The 18676-nt window shown below is 36.6% G+C and overlaps 1 protein-coding gene across 2 annotated transcripts in view; it reads left to right on the top strand.

Moving 5' to 3' along the window:
- ACAD9 (acyl-CoA dehydrogenase family member 9) overlaps positions 1-18676 on the top strand; it is a 43861-nt gene that overhangs the window by 7689 nt on the left and 17496 nt on the right. For both annotated transcript variants that reach the window (XM_016157881.2, XM_016157882.2), the window contains 2 exons: positions 14081-14182; positions 17524-17630. In XM_016157881.2, coding sequence (XP_016013367.1) covers positions 14081-14182; positions 17524-17630 — 209 coding nt within the window. The remainder of the gene's footprint in view (positions 1-14080; positions 14183-17523; positions 17631-18676) is intronic.

Below are 18676 nucleotides of genomic sequence, written 5' to 3'. Positions count from 1 at the left end.
TTGTAGCTTTGTAGTATAATTTGAAGTCAGGCAGTGTGATACCTCTCTCTGTGTTCTTTTTTCTCAGGGTTGCTTTGGCTCTTCAGGTTGTTTTGTGCTTCTATACAAATCTCATAATTTTTTGTTCTATTTCTTTAAAAGAATGCAATTGGGATTTTGATGATGTTTGCATTAAATCTGTATAATGCTTTAGGTAATATGGACATTTTAACTACGTTGATTCTTCCAATCCATAAACATGAATATCTTTCCATTTCTTTGTGTCTTCTTCAGGTTCTTTTAATAATGTCTTATAGTTTTCAGTGTATAGGTCTTTTACATACTTAAGTAGGTTTATCTTAAGTATCTTATTATTTTTAGTGCAATTGCAAAAGGAATTTTTTTCATTTTTTTCTGAAAATTCATTGTTAGCGTACAGGAACACTGTGGATTTTTGAACATTGATTTTGTATCCTACAACTTTACTGTATTTATTTATTGTTTCTAATAGGTTTTCTTGGTGGTGTCTTTAGGGTTTTCTATGTAGAGAGTCATGTCATCTGTGAAGAGTGACAACTTGGCTTTTTAATTTCCAATTTGGATGCCTATTATTTCTCTTTCTTGCCTGATTACTCTAGCTAGGGCTTCCAACACTATATTGAATAATAGTTGTGATAGTGGACAGCCTTGTCTTGTTCCTGATCTTAGAGAGAAGGTTTTTAGGTTTTCATTGAATATGATGTTAGCTGAGGGTTTGTTGTATACGGCCTTTATTATATTGAGGTGCTTTCCTTCTCTACCCATTTTACTGTTTTAATCATAAATGGTTACAGTATCTTGTCAAATGCTTTTTCTGCATCTATTGATATGATCATATGATTTTTATACTTTATTTTGTTTATGTGGTGTATCACATTAATAGATTTGCATATGTTAGACCACACTTGTGCTCCTGGAATAATGCTCACTTGATCATGATACATAATCTTTTTAATGTATTGTTGTATTCGATTTGCTAGTATATTGTTCAGGATTTTTGCATCTGTATTCATCCGAGATATTGGTCTGTAGCTTTCTTTTATTTGTGTCATCTTTACCAGGGGTTGGTATTAGATTGACCTCATAAAATGAATTAAAAAGTATTGCCTTTTCAATTTTTTTTTTTTGGAAAAGTTTGAGAAGAATAAGTATTAAGTCATCTTTGAATTTTTGGTAGAATTCACTAATGAAGCCATTTGATCCTGGGCTTTTACATTTTGGGAGGTTTTTGATGTTTCAATTTCCTTGCCGTTGATCAGTCTATTTAGAGTTTCCATTTCTTTGTGATTCAGTCTAGGAAGGTTATATATTTCTAAGAACTTGTCCATTCCTTCCAGGTTATTGAATTTGGTAGCATATAATCTTTCATAGTATTCTTGTATGACACTGTCATAACTTTTCCTCTTGCATTTCTGATTTTATTTGTGTCCTTTCTCTTTTTTTCCTTAGGGAGTGTAGCCAGGAGTTTGTCAATTTTATTTATCTTTTCAAAGAACCAGCTATTTTTTTTAAATTAATTTTTTCTATCGTCTTTGTTCTCAATTTCATTTAATTCCACTCTAATTTTTATTACTTCCTTCTGCTGATTTTGGGCTTCATTCGTTCTTCTTTTTCTAGTTTTTTTGAGGTGTAATGTTAGGTTGTCTGTTTGGGATTTTTCTTATTTTTGGTGCTAGGCCTGTAATGATATGACCTTTTCTTTTATTACTGCTTTTGATATATTCCAAAAGTTTTGATATGTTGTATTTCCATTCTCATTTGTTTCTATGTATCCCTTGATCTCTTCTTTTATTTCTTCTGTGACCCAGTCCTTCTTTAGTAGCACATTGTTTAATCTCCATATATTTGTGGTTTTTCCTGCTTTCTTTTTGTAGGGGATCTTCAGTTTCAAAGCATTGTAGTCAGATAATATGCTTGGTATAATTTCAGTCTTCTTAAATTTGTTGAGGCTAGTTTTGTGTCCCAAAATATGGTGTATCCTTAAGAATGTCCCATGTGTACTAGAGAAGAATGTATAATTTGGCGTTTTGGGATGAAAGCCCTGTAAATGTTGATTATATCCATTCGGTCTAATGTACCATTCAAGGCTGATGTTTCCTTATTGATTTCCTGTTTGGATGGTTTATTCATAGGTGACAGTGGGGTATTTAGGTCCCCTACTTTAACTGTTTTTGTCAGTTTCTTCCCTTAGTTCTGTTAGTAGTTGCTTTATGTATTTTGGTGCTCCCTTATTCGGAGCATATATATCAATAAGTATTATGTCTTCTTTTTTTACCTTTTTAAAGAACTGGCTGGTTTTTTGGATTTTTTTTTTTTGCATTAATTTTTTCTGTTGTCTTTGTTCTCAATTTCATTTAATTCCACTCTAATTTTTATTACTGTTTCTGTCTCTGTGTTAGTTATCTTACTCATAGTTTTGTATTTTTTTGTCCTTTTCTTTCTGGTATAGAATGACCCGCTTCAGTATTTCCTGTTAATGCAGGCCTTGTGGTGGAAAATTCCCTCGGATTTTAAATGCCTGAAAAGGTCTTTTTTACTCCTTCGTATTTAAAGGAGAATTTACTGAATATATTATTCTTGGCTGGATTTCTCTGCCTAGGCATTAATAGGGATGTACTCTGCTTTTTAAAAAATGTTGTTATTATTTGGGTAATCTCTCTTTAACAGTTTCAGAGGGGTTTTTCCCCCACTAGGTGGCGCCCAAGTCTCCTGCACTCCCTCCTGGATCTCTACTTTGTGGCTAAAAAATGCCCTTATTCCCTAGGAAGGTGTGTGTCTCCTCTGTGACCAGGTTGTCTCAGTTCCAGGGCTCCACCCCTGTGAGAGAATGTGAAGGGTGAAGGGGACCTGAGCCTTCGAAGAACCCATGAAGTCCTGGTACTGCCCCCATAGCCAGATGCAGTGTTGGGGCCCGCTGCTAGCTCTGGGAGGGTGTATATTCTGGCAAGGTGCGGGGAGACAGCCAGGCTCCATGATTCAGCTTTCTGCCTGGTAGTGGCAGTGACAGTTGCTAAAACACAGCCGTCACCCCTTTGTATTTGGTCACTGCTTTATTTTCTGCCCTGTTCATTGGGCTCTGCTACATGGAATATGTTGATCATTCAGGTGGGACTGTTCAGGGCTTCCAAGAGTGAAAACTGCCACTTAATTCCCCCTTTCATGCATCCTGTAGGGAGCTTTGGTCTATGTCCGCAGCACTGGTCTCCGTTTCTCTCCCTTTCTTCCTCCCTTTCTCGGAGGATTTGCCCACCTTCCCATGCTCTGATGTGCACGTCTCTCAGATGTGTTTGTGTGCAGGGCTGGATTGTAGTTGTTTAGTTTATTGTAATTTCAAGGGCAGATCCCTCATGTCTCCATGCTACTGATGTAACCGCAAGCCCTTGTTCTTTTAAACATTTCCTATCTGATTTGTCAGTTTTTAAAAAAATTTGAAGCATAAGTGATTTACAATAAATTGAACAGATTTAAAGAGTTGAATTTGATAAATTTTGACATTCGCGTACCCCCCAAAAATCATCAACACAATTAAGGTAATAAACATATCTAATACCCCTAAAAGATTTCTCATGCCCCTTTCATTCCCTCTCTGTCCCCGGGCTGGCACTGACCTGCTGTTTATCATTGCACATTAGTTTGCATTTTCTGGAATATTATTTAAATAGAATTATACATTATAAATGTTTTTGTCAAGCTTCTTCCAGCATAGTTTTAGCTATCATAAAAAAATGATGCCATGAACATTTTTCTAAGTCTGGAGTAGACAAATACCTATGTGTGGAATGTCTGAACTGTAAGAAACTGCCAGACTACTTTTCAGAGTGGATGCCACTTTACTTTTGCACTAGCAGTGTTTTAAAGTTACAGTTACACAACATTTTCACCAGACTTGATATTTTTAATTTTAGTCTTTTTAATTGTAGTCATTTTGTATGTGTGTTGTGGTCTCATTGTGGTTATAATTTGCATTTCTCTAATGACCAATGAATGATGTTATACATCTTTTCATATGCTTATTTGCCCTCTCTCTTTTTTTTGGGGGGGGGTGAACTGTCAGATATTTTATGTATTAAAAAATATTGTGTGTGTTATTATTGAGTTGTAAGAAGTCTTTTTGTATTCTAGATACAAATCTTTTGTCCAATGTGTGTTTAGCAAAATTTTTCTCAAAGGCTTGACTTTTTAATTTTATTTAGTGTCTTTTAAAGAGCAAAAACTTTTAATGTTGTTTAACTAATTTTTTTCTTTTATAGTTCCTGATTTTTAAATTATATATGAGAAATCTGCCAAATCAAGGTTGTAAAGACTTTTTGTATATTCTCTTAGAAATTTTATATTTTTATCTCTTTTAGATTTATAATTTATTTTCAGGTAATTTTGTGTATGGTGTAAGGTAAAGTTTGAGGATGATTTTTCTGCATATGACTTTCCAGTTGTTCCAGCAACATTATTAAAAAGATTGCCCTTTTCCTATTTAATTGACTTGGTATCTTTGTCAGAAATCAGCTAACCAAAGGATTCTGGGAAGATAGCAGAGTAGAGAGTGCTGCAGATCTATCTTCCCACCTGGACAACAATTGTGTTGGGAGAATCTGTCTGATGTAACTATTTTGGAGCGCTGGGATCTATTTAATGTTTGCAACTTCCAGGGAAAGGCGTGGTTAGTAAATTGCACTTGCTTTTGATAAATTTCAGCTCTGTGCATAGTAGCAGCTACCCATCTCCTATCCCAGTCTCAAAGCAGGCAGCTGTGGACTTATATTCTTGGAGCAGTCTGTGGGTACCATATTGGGCAAAAAGTACTCTGACCATCAGCTATTGGGAATCTGTGCTCTGTTTGCTGCTTCTGATCACAGAGTTGCAAGCCCATCCCCTTCTGGTAAAATCGATTGAGGGTTTTAAAACACTGTGCCTCCTCCCATTCCATATTTATGTATGTATGTATGTATGTTCTTTTCGGAACTAGATTGAAGACAAGGATGTTGTTCAAAAACAACTATGTATATCGGAGAAATTAGAAAGTAACTATGCATGCCCAGAAAAGGCACACACTCAGAAAAGAACTGAGAAAATCTTAAATTTTTCTCTCAGGCTGATCCTTGGCACAGCAATAGCCCCACAACAATGAAAAGCAACAGCAACAATAACAAAAAAACACTGAAACTAAAATCACAAACAAAAACAAAAACCAACATGTGGGACTGCATCAAACTTAAATGCTTCTGCACAGCAAAGGAAACAGTTAACAAAATAAAATGGCAACTTATGGAATAGGACAAAATATATTTGCAAACCATATATCAGAGAAAAGGGGTTAATATCCAAAATATATAAAGATCTCATGTAATTCAATGATAAGAAAAATTGATTAAAGAATAGAGAAACTAAATAGACATTTTTTTCCAAAGAAGACATCCAAATGGCTGACAGGAATAATGAAAAGATGCTCAACATCTGAATTATCAGGAAAATGTAAATCAAGTCCACAATGAGGTATCACCTCACACCTCTGAAGAAGTCAAAAGATAACAAGTGTTAAGAGGATATGGAGAAAAGGAAACCCTTGTATACCATTGGTGGGAATGTAAATTGGTGCAACCACTATGGATAACAGTATAGAGGTTCTTCAAAAAATTAAAAATGGAACTGCCATAAGCTCCAGCAATTCCACTTTTGCATATATGCCCAAAGGAAATAAAAACAAGATATCAAAGAGATATATACCCCCTATGTTTAGTGCAGCATTATTCATAAAAGCTAAAGACATGGAAACAGCCTGTCAAGGGATGAATGGAAAAGGAGATGTGTATACATACACACTCATATACATAATAGAATATTATTCAGCCATGAGAAAGAATTTTTTCCATTCGTGACAACATAGACCTTGAGGACATTATACTAAGTGAGATAAGTCATACAAAGACATATACTGTATGATGCCACTTATATGTGGAATCTAAAACAGAACTCATAAAAGCAGAGAGTAGATGGTGATTAGCAGGGACTAGGGGGTGAGAATATAGGAGAGAGATTGTGTAAGTGTACAGACTTGCAAGTGGTAGATAAATAAGTCCTGGAGATCTGATCCACAGTATAGTAGTTATAGACAACGATTCTGTGTTATAAACATCAAATGTGCTAAAAGACCAGATCTTAATTATTTCCGTCACCAAAAAGAAGTAATTACGTGACACAATAGAATTGTTAGCTAAGGCTTCAATGGCAGTCATAATGTGACATATAAATCAACATGTACACCTTAAACTTGTACAATGTTATATGTCAAATACATTTCAATGTAAAAAACCTGGCAAAACCAAAAAACAGCAAATCTTGGGGAAGAGGGAAAATGTCATTTTTAGAGTTACCACGTTATTAGATTCAAATATCCAGTTTTCAACAACAACAAAATTGTAAGGCATACAAAGAAGCAGTAAAGTATGGCCCATTCAAAGTAAAGAAAATAAACCAATAGAAACTTTCTGTAAAAGACCTCATACGAGGATTTACTAGACAACGACTTTAAATAGCTGCCTTAAAGATGGTCAGAGAACTAAAAGAATATGTGAAGAAAGATAAGAAAATGATGTATAAACAAAATGAAAATATTAAGAGAGTAATCTAATAAGAAACCAAAAAGTAATGCTGGAGCTGAAAAATATAATAACAAATAAAAAATTCACTAGAAGGATTCAAAGGCTGATTTGTAAAGATAGAAAAAGGATTCAGTGTACTTGAAGATAGGACAATGGAAATTAAAAGATCTGAAAAACAGAAAAAAGATTGAAGTGAACTTGGGGACCTGTGGAACACCATCAAGTAGACCAACATATGCATCATGGAAGTTCCAGAAGGAGAAGAAAGTAGGGGCAGACAGAATATTTGAAGAAATAATGCTGAAAATGTCCCAGATTTCATGAAAGACATGAATATAAACATCCAAGAAGCGCAGTGAACAGGATGAACTCACACCAAGACATATTGTAATCAAATGACCAAAAACATGAGCATTTGAAAGCAGTAGACAAGCAACTCATCATGAATAAGGCATCCTCAATAAGGTTATAGGCAGATTTCTCATCAGAAACTTCAGAGGCCAGAAGGCAATGGGCCAATATATTCAAAGTGCTAGAAGAAAAAACTCAACTAGGAATCTCGTATTTGGCAAAACTGCCCTTTAAAAGTGAAGGAGAAATTAAGATAGTAATTTGAAGCTATATGAAGAAATAAAGATCTTGATAAAAGTAAATACATGGGCAGTTATACAAGCTGGTATTGTAATAATGGTTTGTAACTTTTTTTTATTTTCTACATAATTTAAGAGACTGATAACATTTAAAATATTGTTAGTCTAAAAGCCAGTATCTTTATAACTTTGGATCATAACTCCACATTTTGTTTTCTATGTAATTTAAGAGGATAATGCATGTAAAATAATTATGTTTTTGGATACAATGTACAAAGATGTAATTTTGTGACATCAGTAAGAGAAAGGGATAAGGATGGAGCCATTAAAGGAACAGAATTTTAGTATGTTATTGAAGTTAAGCTGGTATAAATTCAAATTAGAGTGTTATAACTTTAGGATGTTAAATATACTCATAATAATCAAAAAAATAGCTAAAGAATATTGTAAAAGGAAATGAGAAAGGAATTTAAACGTTTCACTGCAAAAAAATCAGCTAAACATAAAAGAGTAATGCAAGAAATAAGGAGAAAAAAGTTAAAGGCATATAGAAAACAAATAGCTAAATGACAGAAGTAAGTCTCTCAACAGTAATTACTTTAAAGGTAAATGGATTGAACTTTTAGTCAAAAGACATTGCCAAAATGGATTTAAAAAGAAAAAAAAAAAGCATGATTCAACTATATTCTGTCTACATGAGATTTACTTTAGATCCAAAGACAGGTTGTCAAGTAAATGGATGAGCATAATGTATATACATACAATGGAATATTGTTCAAACTGTAAAGGGAAGAAAGTTCTGACCCATGTTACAACATGGATGAACCTTGAGGACATTATGCTAAGTGAAATAAGCCAGTCACAAAAGGAAAAATACTACAATTCCACTTATGTGAGTTACTTAGAGTAGTCAACTTCATAGAGAAAGAAAGTGGTTGCCAGGGACTGGGGGAAGTGGGGAATGGGGATTTATTGTTTAATAGGTATAGAGTTTCATTTTGGAAAGATGAAAAAAGTCTTGGAAACAGATGGTGGTGATGATTGCGCAATAATATGAATGTAACCTGACAACTAGTACATGGTTAAGATTGTAAATTTTATGTCTATTTAACACATTATAAAAAATTGAAGAGAAATCATTTGACCATTTATGTGTGGGTCTATTTCTGAAACCTTTGTTTTGTTGAGCAGTTTGTCTTTATGCAAATATTACACTGACTTGTACTGAGCTTTGTCATAGAGCTTGAATCCAGGTAGTTGTTTTCTAATGTTTTTTGGCTTCTCTAGGTCCTTTGCATTTCTTTATAAATTTTAGCATCAGCATTTCAACTTTGACAGAAGGGCCAGCTGGTGTTATAATTGGAATTACCAGAAATCTGCAAATTGCTTTAAGGGAGAATTATGATTATAATAATATTGAATCTTCTAATCCATGCATATGGTATATCTCTCCATTTATTTATTTTTTATTTAATTTCTCTCAGCAGCACTTTGTGTGTAGTTGTCAGTGTATAAACCTTGGACGATTTTTGTCAAAAGTTTTTTGATGGTCTATTTAAATATCTGTAATACTTTTTGATGATTTATAAAACATCCATAAGTCTTTAAAATGTTTGATATTGCTATAAATTATGTTTTTTAAATTTCAATTTCTGAATGTTGCTAGTGTATAGAAATACAATTGATTTGTTGAAAAATTATTATTACAGTGATGTGGAATTCCACTTTTTTCTGTATATACTTCTATTTCTGGAATTTTTCTTTAGAATATACATTTTGTTCATTTCATTAGTAAAAGAAATTCACATTTATTAAAAGACATTTAGGAAGTATAAACAAGTTGAAAGAAAGATGTCAGACAGTATCAAAGAGTTTTTGTTGAAAATCAGTTTAGTTGTATTTAAGCATATGTGGGTGTTTCAATCTGAGGGTTAGTCCCCGTTAAGTTTAATATATGTGTAATGATAAAATTTGTTTGCTTTATAGACCTTTATGTTGAGATAATATGTAGATTCATATGTAGTTGTAAGAAATAATTCAGAGATCAGTTATACCCTTCACTCAGTTTCCCCCACCGCATGACTTTACAGTGTCTTGCATAACTCTAGTACAGTATCGCAATGAGGAAATTGACATCAATACCATCTTATTCAGATTTTGCTAGTTTTACATGTACTGATTTGTATTTGTGTGTATATTTATCTAATTTTATCATGTGTAGATTAATGTGACAACTGCCACAATCATGATGCAGAACAGTTACATCACAAGGATCTCTCGTGCCTCTCATTTTATAGCCATAGCCTTGTTGCCCTCCTCTTCCCCAACCTCTGGCAACTGCTTCATTTTTATAATTTTTTTATTTCAAGGATATTATATTAATGGACTCGTATGTAAACTTTTAGGATTGGCTTTTTCACTCAGCGTAATTCTCCAAGTTATCACATATATCAATGGTTTATTCCTTTTTTTATTGCTCGGTAGTATTCTGTGAATTACCTGTGGATTGCCACAGTTTGGTATTATAGATTGCCACATTTTGTTGACTATTCTAATGTTGAAGTATATTTTAGTCGTTTTCACTTTGGGGACTTTTACAAATAAAACTATATATATTTGTGTACAAGTGAACATACTTTCATTTCTCTGGGATATGCAGTGCAATTGCTGGGCCCTAAGATATTTGCATTTTCAGTTTTTAAAGAAACTACCACATTATTTTAAGAATGGCTGTACTGCTTTATATTCCCACCAACAATGTGTAGGTTATCTACCCCAGGGGTCCCCAGCCTTCAGGCTGCAGACGGGTATCAGTCTGTGGCCTGTTAGGAACCTGGGCCTCAGCAGGAGGTGAGCGGCGGGCTGGTGAGCCAGTGAAGCTTCATCTGTTTTTGCAACTGCTCCCCAGCTCTAGCATTCCTCAGCTCCACCTCAGATTACCCATCAGACATTAGATTCTCATAGGAGCACTGGTCCCTGGTGCCAAAAAAGTTGGGGACCACTGATCAGCCCTTTTCCCATTTAGAAAAAAAAGTGCGGCTAGCTGCTAGCATTCATTTAACAATGTGTAGGGATGGTGTGTTTTCTAGGATTTGACATTTTCAGCCATCAAACTACTGAAAACAATGCTGTAAATTGAATGATGTCATTTGTTTCCAAAGACTACTGATATACTAGAGCAATGCGAAAATAATAATAAAAATGAGATATTCCATGGCGGACTTTGGGGATAAAGTTAGCACTGTAATCCACAAGTTATGTTGGGGACTCTGCAGCTGCAACCACTGTGAGTGTGTATTCTTGGGGCAAATGGAAAAAAGACTAGGTTTTGTGCCTTTTTGCCAAGATTTGGTGTTCTTATTGTTTTTTGTTTTAAAAAATTTTTTTTAGCCATTCCGATAGGTGTGGAGTGATATCTCATTATGATTTTAATTTGCGTTTCCCTAATGGCAAATGATGAACATTTTTTCATGCTTACCTATTCTATTTATATATCTTTCCCAGTGAATACAGTTGGTTTTTGTATATTGATCTTGTGTCCTGCCACCTTATTAAACTCATTTATTAGTTCTAGGAACTTTTCTGGTAGATCCCAGAGGATTTTCTACATAGGTGATTGTGTTGTTGGTGATAGGGACATTTTATTTTTTGCTTTCCAATCTATTTTCCCTTTCTTTTCTTTGTTTTATTGCAGTGGCTAAAACCTTTAGTACTGTGTTGAATAGAAGTGTTAAAAGCAGACTTTCTTGCCTTATTCCTAATTTTAGGAAGACATCATTCACTCTTTTACCTTTAAGTATGATGTTAACTTGACCTTTTTTTGTAGATAATCTTTATTAGATTAAAAAAGTTCCCTTTTATTTCTAGTTTGCTGAGTTTCCATCATAAATTATATTAAATTTTTCCCTGTGCTTTTTCTGCATCTCTTGAGATAGTTTTGTTTTTTCATTTTTAGTGTGTTGGCTCTTAGAAATAAAGCTAGATACTTTCATGTTTAAGTTTTCGTATTTGTAATTTTTCATTTCTCTTGAGTCAGTACTTTATTTTTTTATCGTTCCATTTTATCTCTTTGCAGGTTAGTTATATCTCCTTTGTTTTCAAGTGGTTGCTTTAGAATTTATAGTATATGTCTTACCAAAGTGTACTTTTGGCTCATATTATACCACTTTATGTTTCATGTGAGAACCTTATAGGATTTCTGCTTTCCCTGCCCATGTGCTGTTGTTTCACACATTTTGTTTCTATGTTCATTATAAACCCTACAATACCTTACTGTTCTTTTTTTCTTATTGTGATAAAATATACATAACATAAAATTTACCATTTTAGCTCTCATTAAGTGTACAATTTAGTGGCATTAAATATATTTACAGTGTTGTGCAACCGTTACCACTATTCATTTCCAGAACTTTTTTATCATGTTATTATTTTTCTTAGCGTCATTTTAAAGTGAGAAAAAATGATTTTACGTTTACATTTCCTTTTGGTGCCATCATTCTTCTGGGGAGTGGATACTTTTCATGTTTCTTGTAGTGCATCTTTGCAGGAATGAGTATTTTCAGCTTTTATATATTGGAAAAAGTCCGTTTCATCCAAAAATATTTTTCTGTTGACAATATCTTTCTTTCAGTCCTTTATAGGTATTGCTCCACTCTCTTCTTTTTGGTTATTTCTATAAATATTTCTTATCACCAACTACACAGTACCCTCCACTCCTCCTTCCTCTCCCACACTGCTTTGGGGATTCCAAATACACACACACACATACATACATATATATACATATATATTATTCATTGTATATATATTATATATATTATTCATAACATATATATTATATATATTATATATAGTATATATATTATATATTATTCATAACATATATATTATAATATTATTCATATATATGTACGTGTGTGTGTGTGTGTGTGTGTGTGTATGTATGCCTGCTCATCTACCCCCTGGGTAGCCTTATGTAATAAATGCCCTATGATGCCTAGTGATACAGTCTTTCTCACCACCTGAGCCAGGTGTTCGAACCATAAGTGTTCCTTGTGTATGCCTTGGGTTGTGTGAATCCCCCTGTTGTAGTTGAGCCTTGATTGTTGTTGGCATGTCATTGGTTGGGGTTACTCTCAGGCTGACTGGCTGTGAGACTGGTCATGAGAACACAGACGAGCTGCTGTGCAAGGTAGCCCTGATTGGGCTTTGGTTCCTTCTGAGATTACCCTTTGGATATTTTATTTGTGGAGTTAATTGTGTGGTCTGGTGTGGCCTGAAGCCAGCTATCTATTGTGCTGGTTTTGGGGCCTCTTGTGGAGAGTTCTAGTGCAGGCAAAGCTAGCTGCTTAGTTGGATCGAATTATATTTCATGGAGTCATTAGGGTTGGCTGAGTGGTGTTCACTTGGTTAATGCAGATTCACATTTGTGCCTGCTTGTGTCTGCAGGCTGTGTGCAAGTAGGACTCAACACAGGAACAATGGCATCCTCCTGTCCAGCCCTCACCCTGAAGCCAGACAGTCTGTTTTCTCCCTGTATGTCCATAGTGCCATTTGAGCTGTTGTCCTTTCACTGGAGCCTAGGATGAGATTTTTGTGAATGAATGAGTCTGTGTTTGGTCCCTTTAAGAGGATGTCTGGGTTTCCAGCAGCCCTTCATCTCACCCAGACAGAATCTCCGCTGAGTTTACAGCCACATGTGGGGACTCCTTTTCCTGATATTGGTGTTCATGGCTGGGGAGCCCAGTGTGGGGCTGAGTCCCCTTGCTCCTCTGGGGGTACCTCCGTACTTGAGATATCTCTCGAGATAATCAACCACTACACCATGGGTTTCTGATCAACTCTCTTCTCATCTCTACCCTTCTTACCAGTCTTGACGTGGCTGCTTCTTTATATCCTTAGTTATAGGAGTTTTGTTCCGCTAAATTGTGATTGTTCTACAATTTAGTTGTAACAGAGATGTGTCCGTTGGTGGAAGCAAGCACAGCATTTACTTCCTCTGCCATCTAGACTGGATAAGGAAATATTTTTTGTTGGTCGTGGGGATGATTTCATGGGCAAACATATGTCAAAACATATGTATATATTTTAAATATGTACGGTTTCTTGTGTGACAATTTATATGACATGTAAAATTGTCAGAGTAAGTAGGAAATGAGTTTGGACTTTACTTGTGGAATCCATATTTCTCAGTGAACTAAATGTATAAAGATTTCTTAGTATAGGTCATGGTGATTCATAAAAATTGTAATAGTGATGTTTAATTTTTGACAGTTAAAACAATACTATCTTGACTTGTACAAAAGTGTACAGTTACAGACCTAATGGTAGTGCTTGCTCATTTTTGCTCTAATGAATGTGAGTATTGATGTTAAATAGACTAAACTGTTTTCAGATCTTGTTGACTATGGTAAAAGAATCCTGGTTCCTGAAAACCGAAAAGGTCTAGACCCAGATATTGCCTACGATTTGGCTATCTAGCCCAACATTTTAGGGCAGTACCTTGAGTTGTGTACTTATTCTCTCATTTCCTAGAAGGTACTGGTGACTTTTAAACATTCAAATTTAGTATACCTACAGAAAAGTTTATATCTCATAAATGTGTATTTTGCTGCAGTTTTACACAATGAATACACCCATGTGAATAGTGCTGAGAGTAAGAAAAATACAACCTGATATTGGTAATTTTTCAAAATACAAGTCTTTCTAGGCTAGTTAGGTAAAATTGGACACATGTGGAAAGACCATGACTAGACAATTTTCAGTTTTAAAGTTTCAGACAATGGGATTATATACAACAAAAAAATTGTACTATTTACTTTTATTTGTATAAATGTAGTTTATATTTTGTTTCATCAAGATATTTCTTTTTGGCAGTGGACTCTCGAAAAATTGACCAGGAGGGAAAAATTCCAAAGGAAACTTTAGAGAAACTGAAGAGACTGGGGCTTTTTGGGATGCAAGTCCCAGAAGAATATGGTAAGTAAAGTAAACTAACCCTCACCGGTTGGCTCTTAAGAAAATGTTCTTTGTTTGTCCACAGAAGGGTTCTCTGTGGGAAAGGTGGCCTTTAAGCGCAATATGTCCAAGATTGAGCCATGAAACTGCTGGAATTAATTTTAAAAAGTCTTTGTGGGATAAATGCAGGGTGGCTGGCTGGTCAGTGTGTGTGGACTGGCTAAGGGGCCTGTAGGTAGGCATCTTAGCTGCTGGGTTCTGTGCTTTCTTCCTCTGAATGGATAAAGGGCCACTTCAGGATTTCTATGCTTTCTAGGTCTCTTTGTGTGGTAGACGAGGGTATGTCAAGAGCCGAGTTGGCTGATTTTACTGTCATCACTATGGTACAGCTCTTTGGTCTCTCTGGCACAGTAATTGCTCCTAGAGCTGTGCACACTTGGACAGATAACCGTGTGGTGAAAGCTCAGGTGTCAGGGTCCCCTGGGTTTGGCTTCTCCCCCCAGTGCAAAGGAAAAGACATGGCTGCAAAGTGAATGTATCTAAGTGGAGGATTTGACCAGGGGATCCTTCTAGCAGAGCCTTTTGTCCTTTGGACTATGCACATAATTCTTTGAGGATTGTAGCGATGTTTTTAGCCCCCAAGTGAAAGACCTTGCCATTCTCCTCAGGATTCCAGTGTAATTCTGCAGTGTTATATTTGGCTGATCATGTAGCTTGTTTTTCTTTTGCTAATATAGAGGTAGTCATCTCATTTCTATGAGCTTAGGGAGATAGGCAAGCAGTGTTTGTGTGTGGGAGAGGAATAGAAAATGTTTCAAAGAGACAGTACAGTCATGCACATGCACATACATGCATACCCACACACGTTTTAATCTCAGGTTCTTTTTACATAAAAGTTTGGCTCTAAGTTTTCATACTTCATCCTGCACTCACCTCTCTGAGGCCTCTTCTTGAGTCTTTGTAAGATGAAGCTGCTCTCAGCTTTGATTAGCTGTGGGGCAGAGGTTTAGGGGAGAGAGCCATTGGTGGTGCTCTAAGGGCTGGGCATATTTCATGGTTGTGATCTGGTCATTTGGAGGTTTTTAATATTTTGAGCATTTCACCAGCCAGAATCGTAAATTAGGTTTTGCACAGCAAGTCCAGAAGCAGGAGCTTGTCTTAATGTTCTGGCTTCCTGTGTGGTTTATCTCTAGAGACTAAAGTTAGGCCTCCCCCTGCTCTTTGGGCAGCCATAAGAGTTGGGGGGCCCTCAGTATCTGTAGAATAAATTCCCACTTGTACCTCTCCTGGAGCTGGTCCAGTTTGAAACAAAATATGAAAACTTAGGACAAACCATTGTGATGCCTAATTTCCTTCATTCTGAGGCATATTTTAATTAGGTTAAATCTTAATTTATATGTATGTTTATTACTTTGTTTTAAACTGTTAAATGGTATATCTTACTTGTCATCATATGAAATACCTTCCACATTTCCAAATGTGTAAAAAAGTTACCTTATCTCTGCAGAAGACAAAATAATCAGTGATGTTTCTATCCCTAGTGGTGGAATATGCAGCACAGACCTCTGTAGGGAGAAACTGCACTTCCTGTTTCTTATCAAATATCTGTAGCCTTTGAGTAAGGTGGAAGAGACTGAGTTCTTCCCAGACATCTGAGACTTGTCAGTGTTAAAACTCACAAGCAACAGGGGAATTGTTTGCCATAACACACGGGCTATGAAGAATATTAGAATAGAAAGCAGGTACAGGTAGAGCCAGAGAATGGTGGTTCGTCCATCATCAACTGGGCAACATAAGTGCTTGAGAAAACAGAAATAGCTCGAGAAAGCTGCTAGTCAGAGCTAGGTTAGGAGTATTATATATCCCCTTTAAAATCATTTTTTAAAAATTTTTTGATTGATGAAAAGTACTCAATTTTTTTCTCAAACGATTTCTATGTAAAATTGGGATACATCTTTTTACTTCTGTATGTCTCCTGTGCAAACACATATTGGGTGAGAGTGTGTGTGTGTGCACGTGCTCATGCCTATATTGGTACGAGATTGCACAAGTCTCCATACCTTATTGTTTTATGTCCTACTTTGTGGTATGAAAATGCTCTTTCATGAGATGATAATGGTAATGTTTGGAGCCTTTTTTTTTTTTTTTTTTTAATTCCTTGGGAAATTAAGGCAACAGCAACCTTATGCTCATGCCCAAAAAGTTTTGGGGAAATGTTCCCTCATTCAGAGAGAAACACCAACTGAGCCTGAATTTCCAGCCGTGCCTGCTGATGTGTGACTCCTTCCTGCCCCTCAGTTCCTCTTCTACCAACAGTCTCCACATACCTGTCTTCATTCTCCATGTAATTGATGACCCCCATGATTTTAGTGATAAATTTCTTGGGATAATAAACATCAGAATTTATTTTTTGAACAAACAAAACCAACTCCCTCAGTATATGAAATAAGTAAAAATGTTTTGGTTGAAACTGAAGTGGGAGGGGTGGTGGTACTGTAGAGCCCTGACCTTCCCTGGATACCACCATTGGACTCATAGGAATATACACCAGGACCACTATGCATCCCTGCAGGGACTCAGTCCTTCCTTTTGTGTGTGAATGGTGGCTCCAGGGCTAGCATCTGTACATGCCCCCGAGTCGAGGGCCCAGTCCTGCTACATATTGGTCGCGTGAACTTAGGCTTCAGTTTGTCATTTGTAAGGTGCACGTAAGGCCACCAACCATCCATCTGTGGAAGTTGAAGATAAAATGCAAAACACATTCAATGGAATTTTGTTTTTCTTGCTTTGTTTTTTATTCCAGGTTCCCAACCCTGGGTGATTTTTGTCCCCCAGGAGACATTTGACAATGTCTAGAGACATTTTTGTTGTCAGAGCAATGGGGGAGGGGGATCCTTTGACACCTAGTAGGTGAAGACCAAGGATGCTGCTAAACCTCCACAGGGCAGTCCCCCACAACAGATAATGATTCATCCCAAAATGTCAGTAGTGTGATGGCAGAGAATCTATCCTAGAGTCCATTATATACTGGGAATGGACATTCTCAGATGTCCACAGATCTTTATCTGTGATGGAGATGTTCGCAACATATTAAGTGATGTATAGGTATTTTTATATTTTTGTATTATAGATATGTTTTTAACATAAAATATATCTATATATGCTCATGTGCCTAGAAAAAGTCTGAAGGATGTTTATGGGTAATTTTTGTTTTCTTTGTACCTTTCTATATTGTGATTTTTTTTAAAAAATGGTGATTTGGCATTACTGTTATAATCAGAAAAGACCAGTAAAGACATTTGTCTTTAATGGGAGGAATTTGAAGCTGGACCATAAGTAAAGCTGATCTATTTCTTTTCTAGGTGGCCTAGGCCTGTCCAACACCATGTATGCACGGCTAGGGGAAATTTTCAGCCTGGATGCGTCGATCGCTGTGACCCTGGCAGCACACCAGGCTATCGGCCTCAAGGTCAAGTATCTGGGGATGCTTCCTGAAGGTCTTCTGGAGCCAGTGAGTGACTCCAGAAGACCTTCAGGAAGCAAACTGGGCTTGCTGTCTCAGGGTCTTAGAGGAAGGCCTCGCCTGCTCCTGCAGTCTTGCCCTACAATGCCTCTTTCATGCACATTCTCTGTTAGCCACACCATAAATGCTCAGTTCACAATCAGGCAGTGGCTCTTTGGTTGCACTGTCCCTTCCTGTTGAATACTTTTTCTGTTTCCCCTCACTACTGACCCATCCTTCAGAGACACAGTTCTGATGTGCCTGCTTCTGTGGAGCCTGCCTTCACCTTGGGCTCAAAGTGAGCCTCCCCACCCTGAGCTCTTGAGTCACTTGGGGCCTGAGCATGTCATTCCTGCTGTTTGTGCATGTGTTCCTCACACTACTGGGTTTGGAGCATTTTAGGGCAGATCTAGTGTCACACAACTCTTAGCAAATGACCAGTTACTTGAGTTATTTCTGCTCAATGTATAAACCAAAGGCAGCTGAGTGAGCAATGTGCTTGGCTTCCCACACCCCATGAGTTTTTGTGCTCCATGTAGCCATTCAATGGAAAGAGTGGACGTCTCATTGGCACTGAGAAGGGGGTAGGACAGTTCTAACATTGAGCATCTTCTTTATGTCAAGGGTGGCTCTAGCATTCCCATGTCTTCATGTTTTCTCATCCAAACCACCCTTCCAGTGGATAGGATTATTCCCTGTGTAGGTGAGGAGATGGAGGCTCAGAAAAGTGGCATCCCTTACCCATGGCCACCTAGCCAGGAAACAGAGGAGCTGTGATAAAAATCCCTGAGTCTGACCCCAAAGTTCTGCTAGGCCTCCAGGCCCAGACTGCCCTGGAGTGTGCACTTTAGGGTGGTAGCTCCTTAGCAGTCTGGCTCCTCATCCTTCCCAGCAGCTCCCTACTTTTTACCTGAGGCTGCCAGCTCTAAGCTTAAGGTGTTGCCTCTTGTATGAAGTATTTTCTTCAGAAGAAGCCATGTTCTATAAGCACATATCACACACTCTTCTGTCTC

Source organism: Rousettus aegyptiacus, unplaced genomic scaffold, assembly GCF_014176215.1.
Source record: "Rousettus aegyptiacus isolate mRouAeg1 unplaced genomic scaffold, mRouAeg1.p scaffold_m13_p_4, whole genome shotgun sequence".
Taxonomy (NCBI): Eukaryota; Metazoa; Chordata; class Mammalia; order Chiroptera; family Pteropodidae; genus Rousettus; species Rousettus aegyptiacus.
Note: the sequence above shows the minus strand (reverse complement) of the source record. Positions and strands in the feature narration are given on the sequence as shown.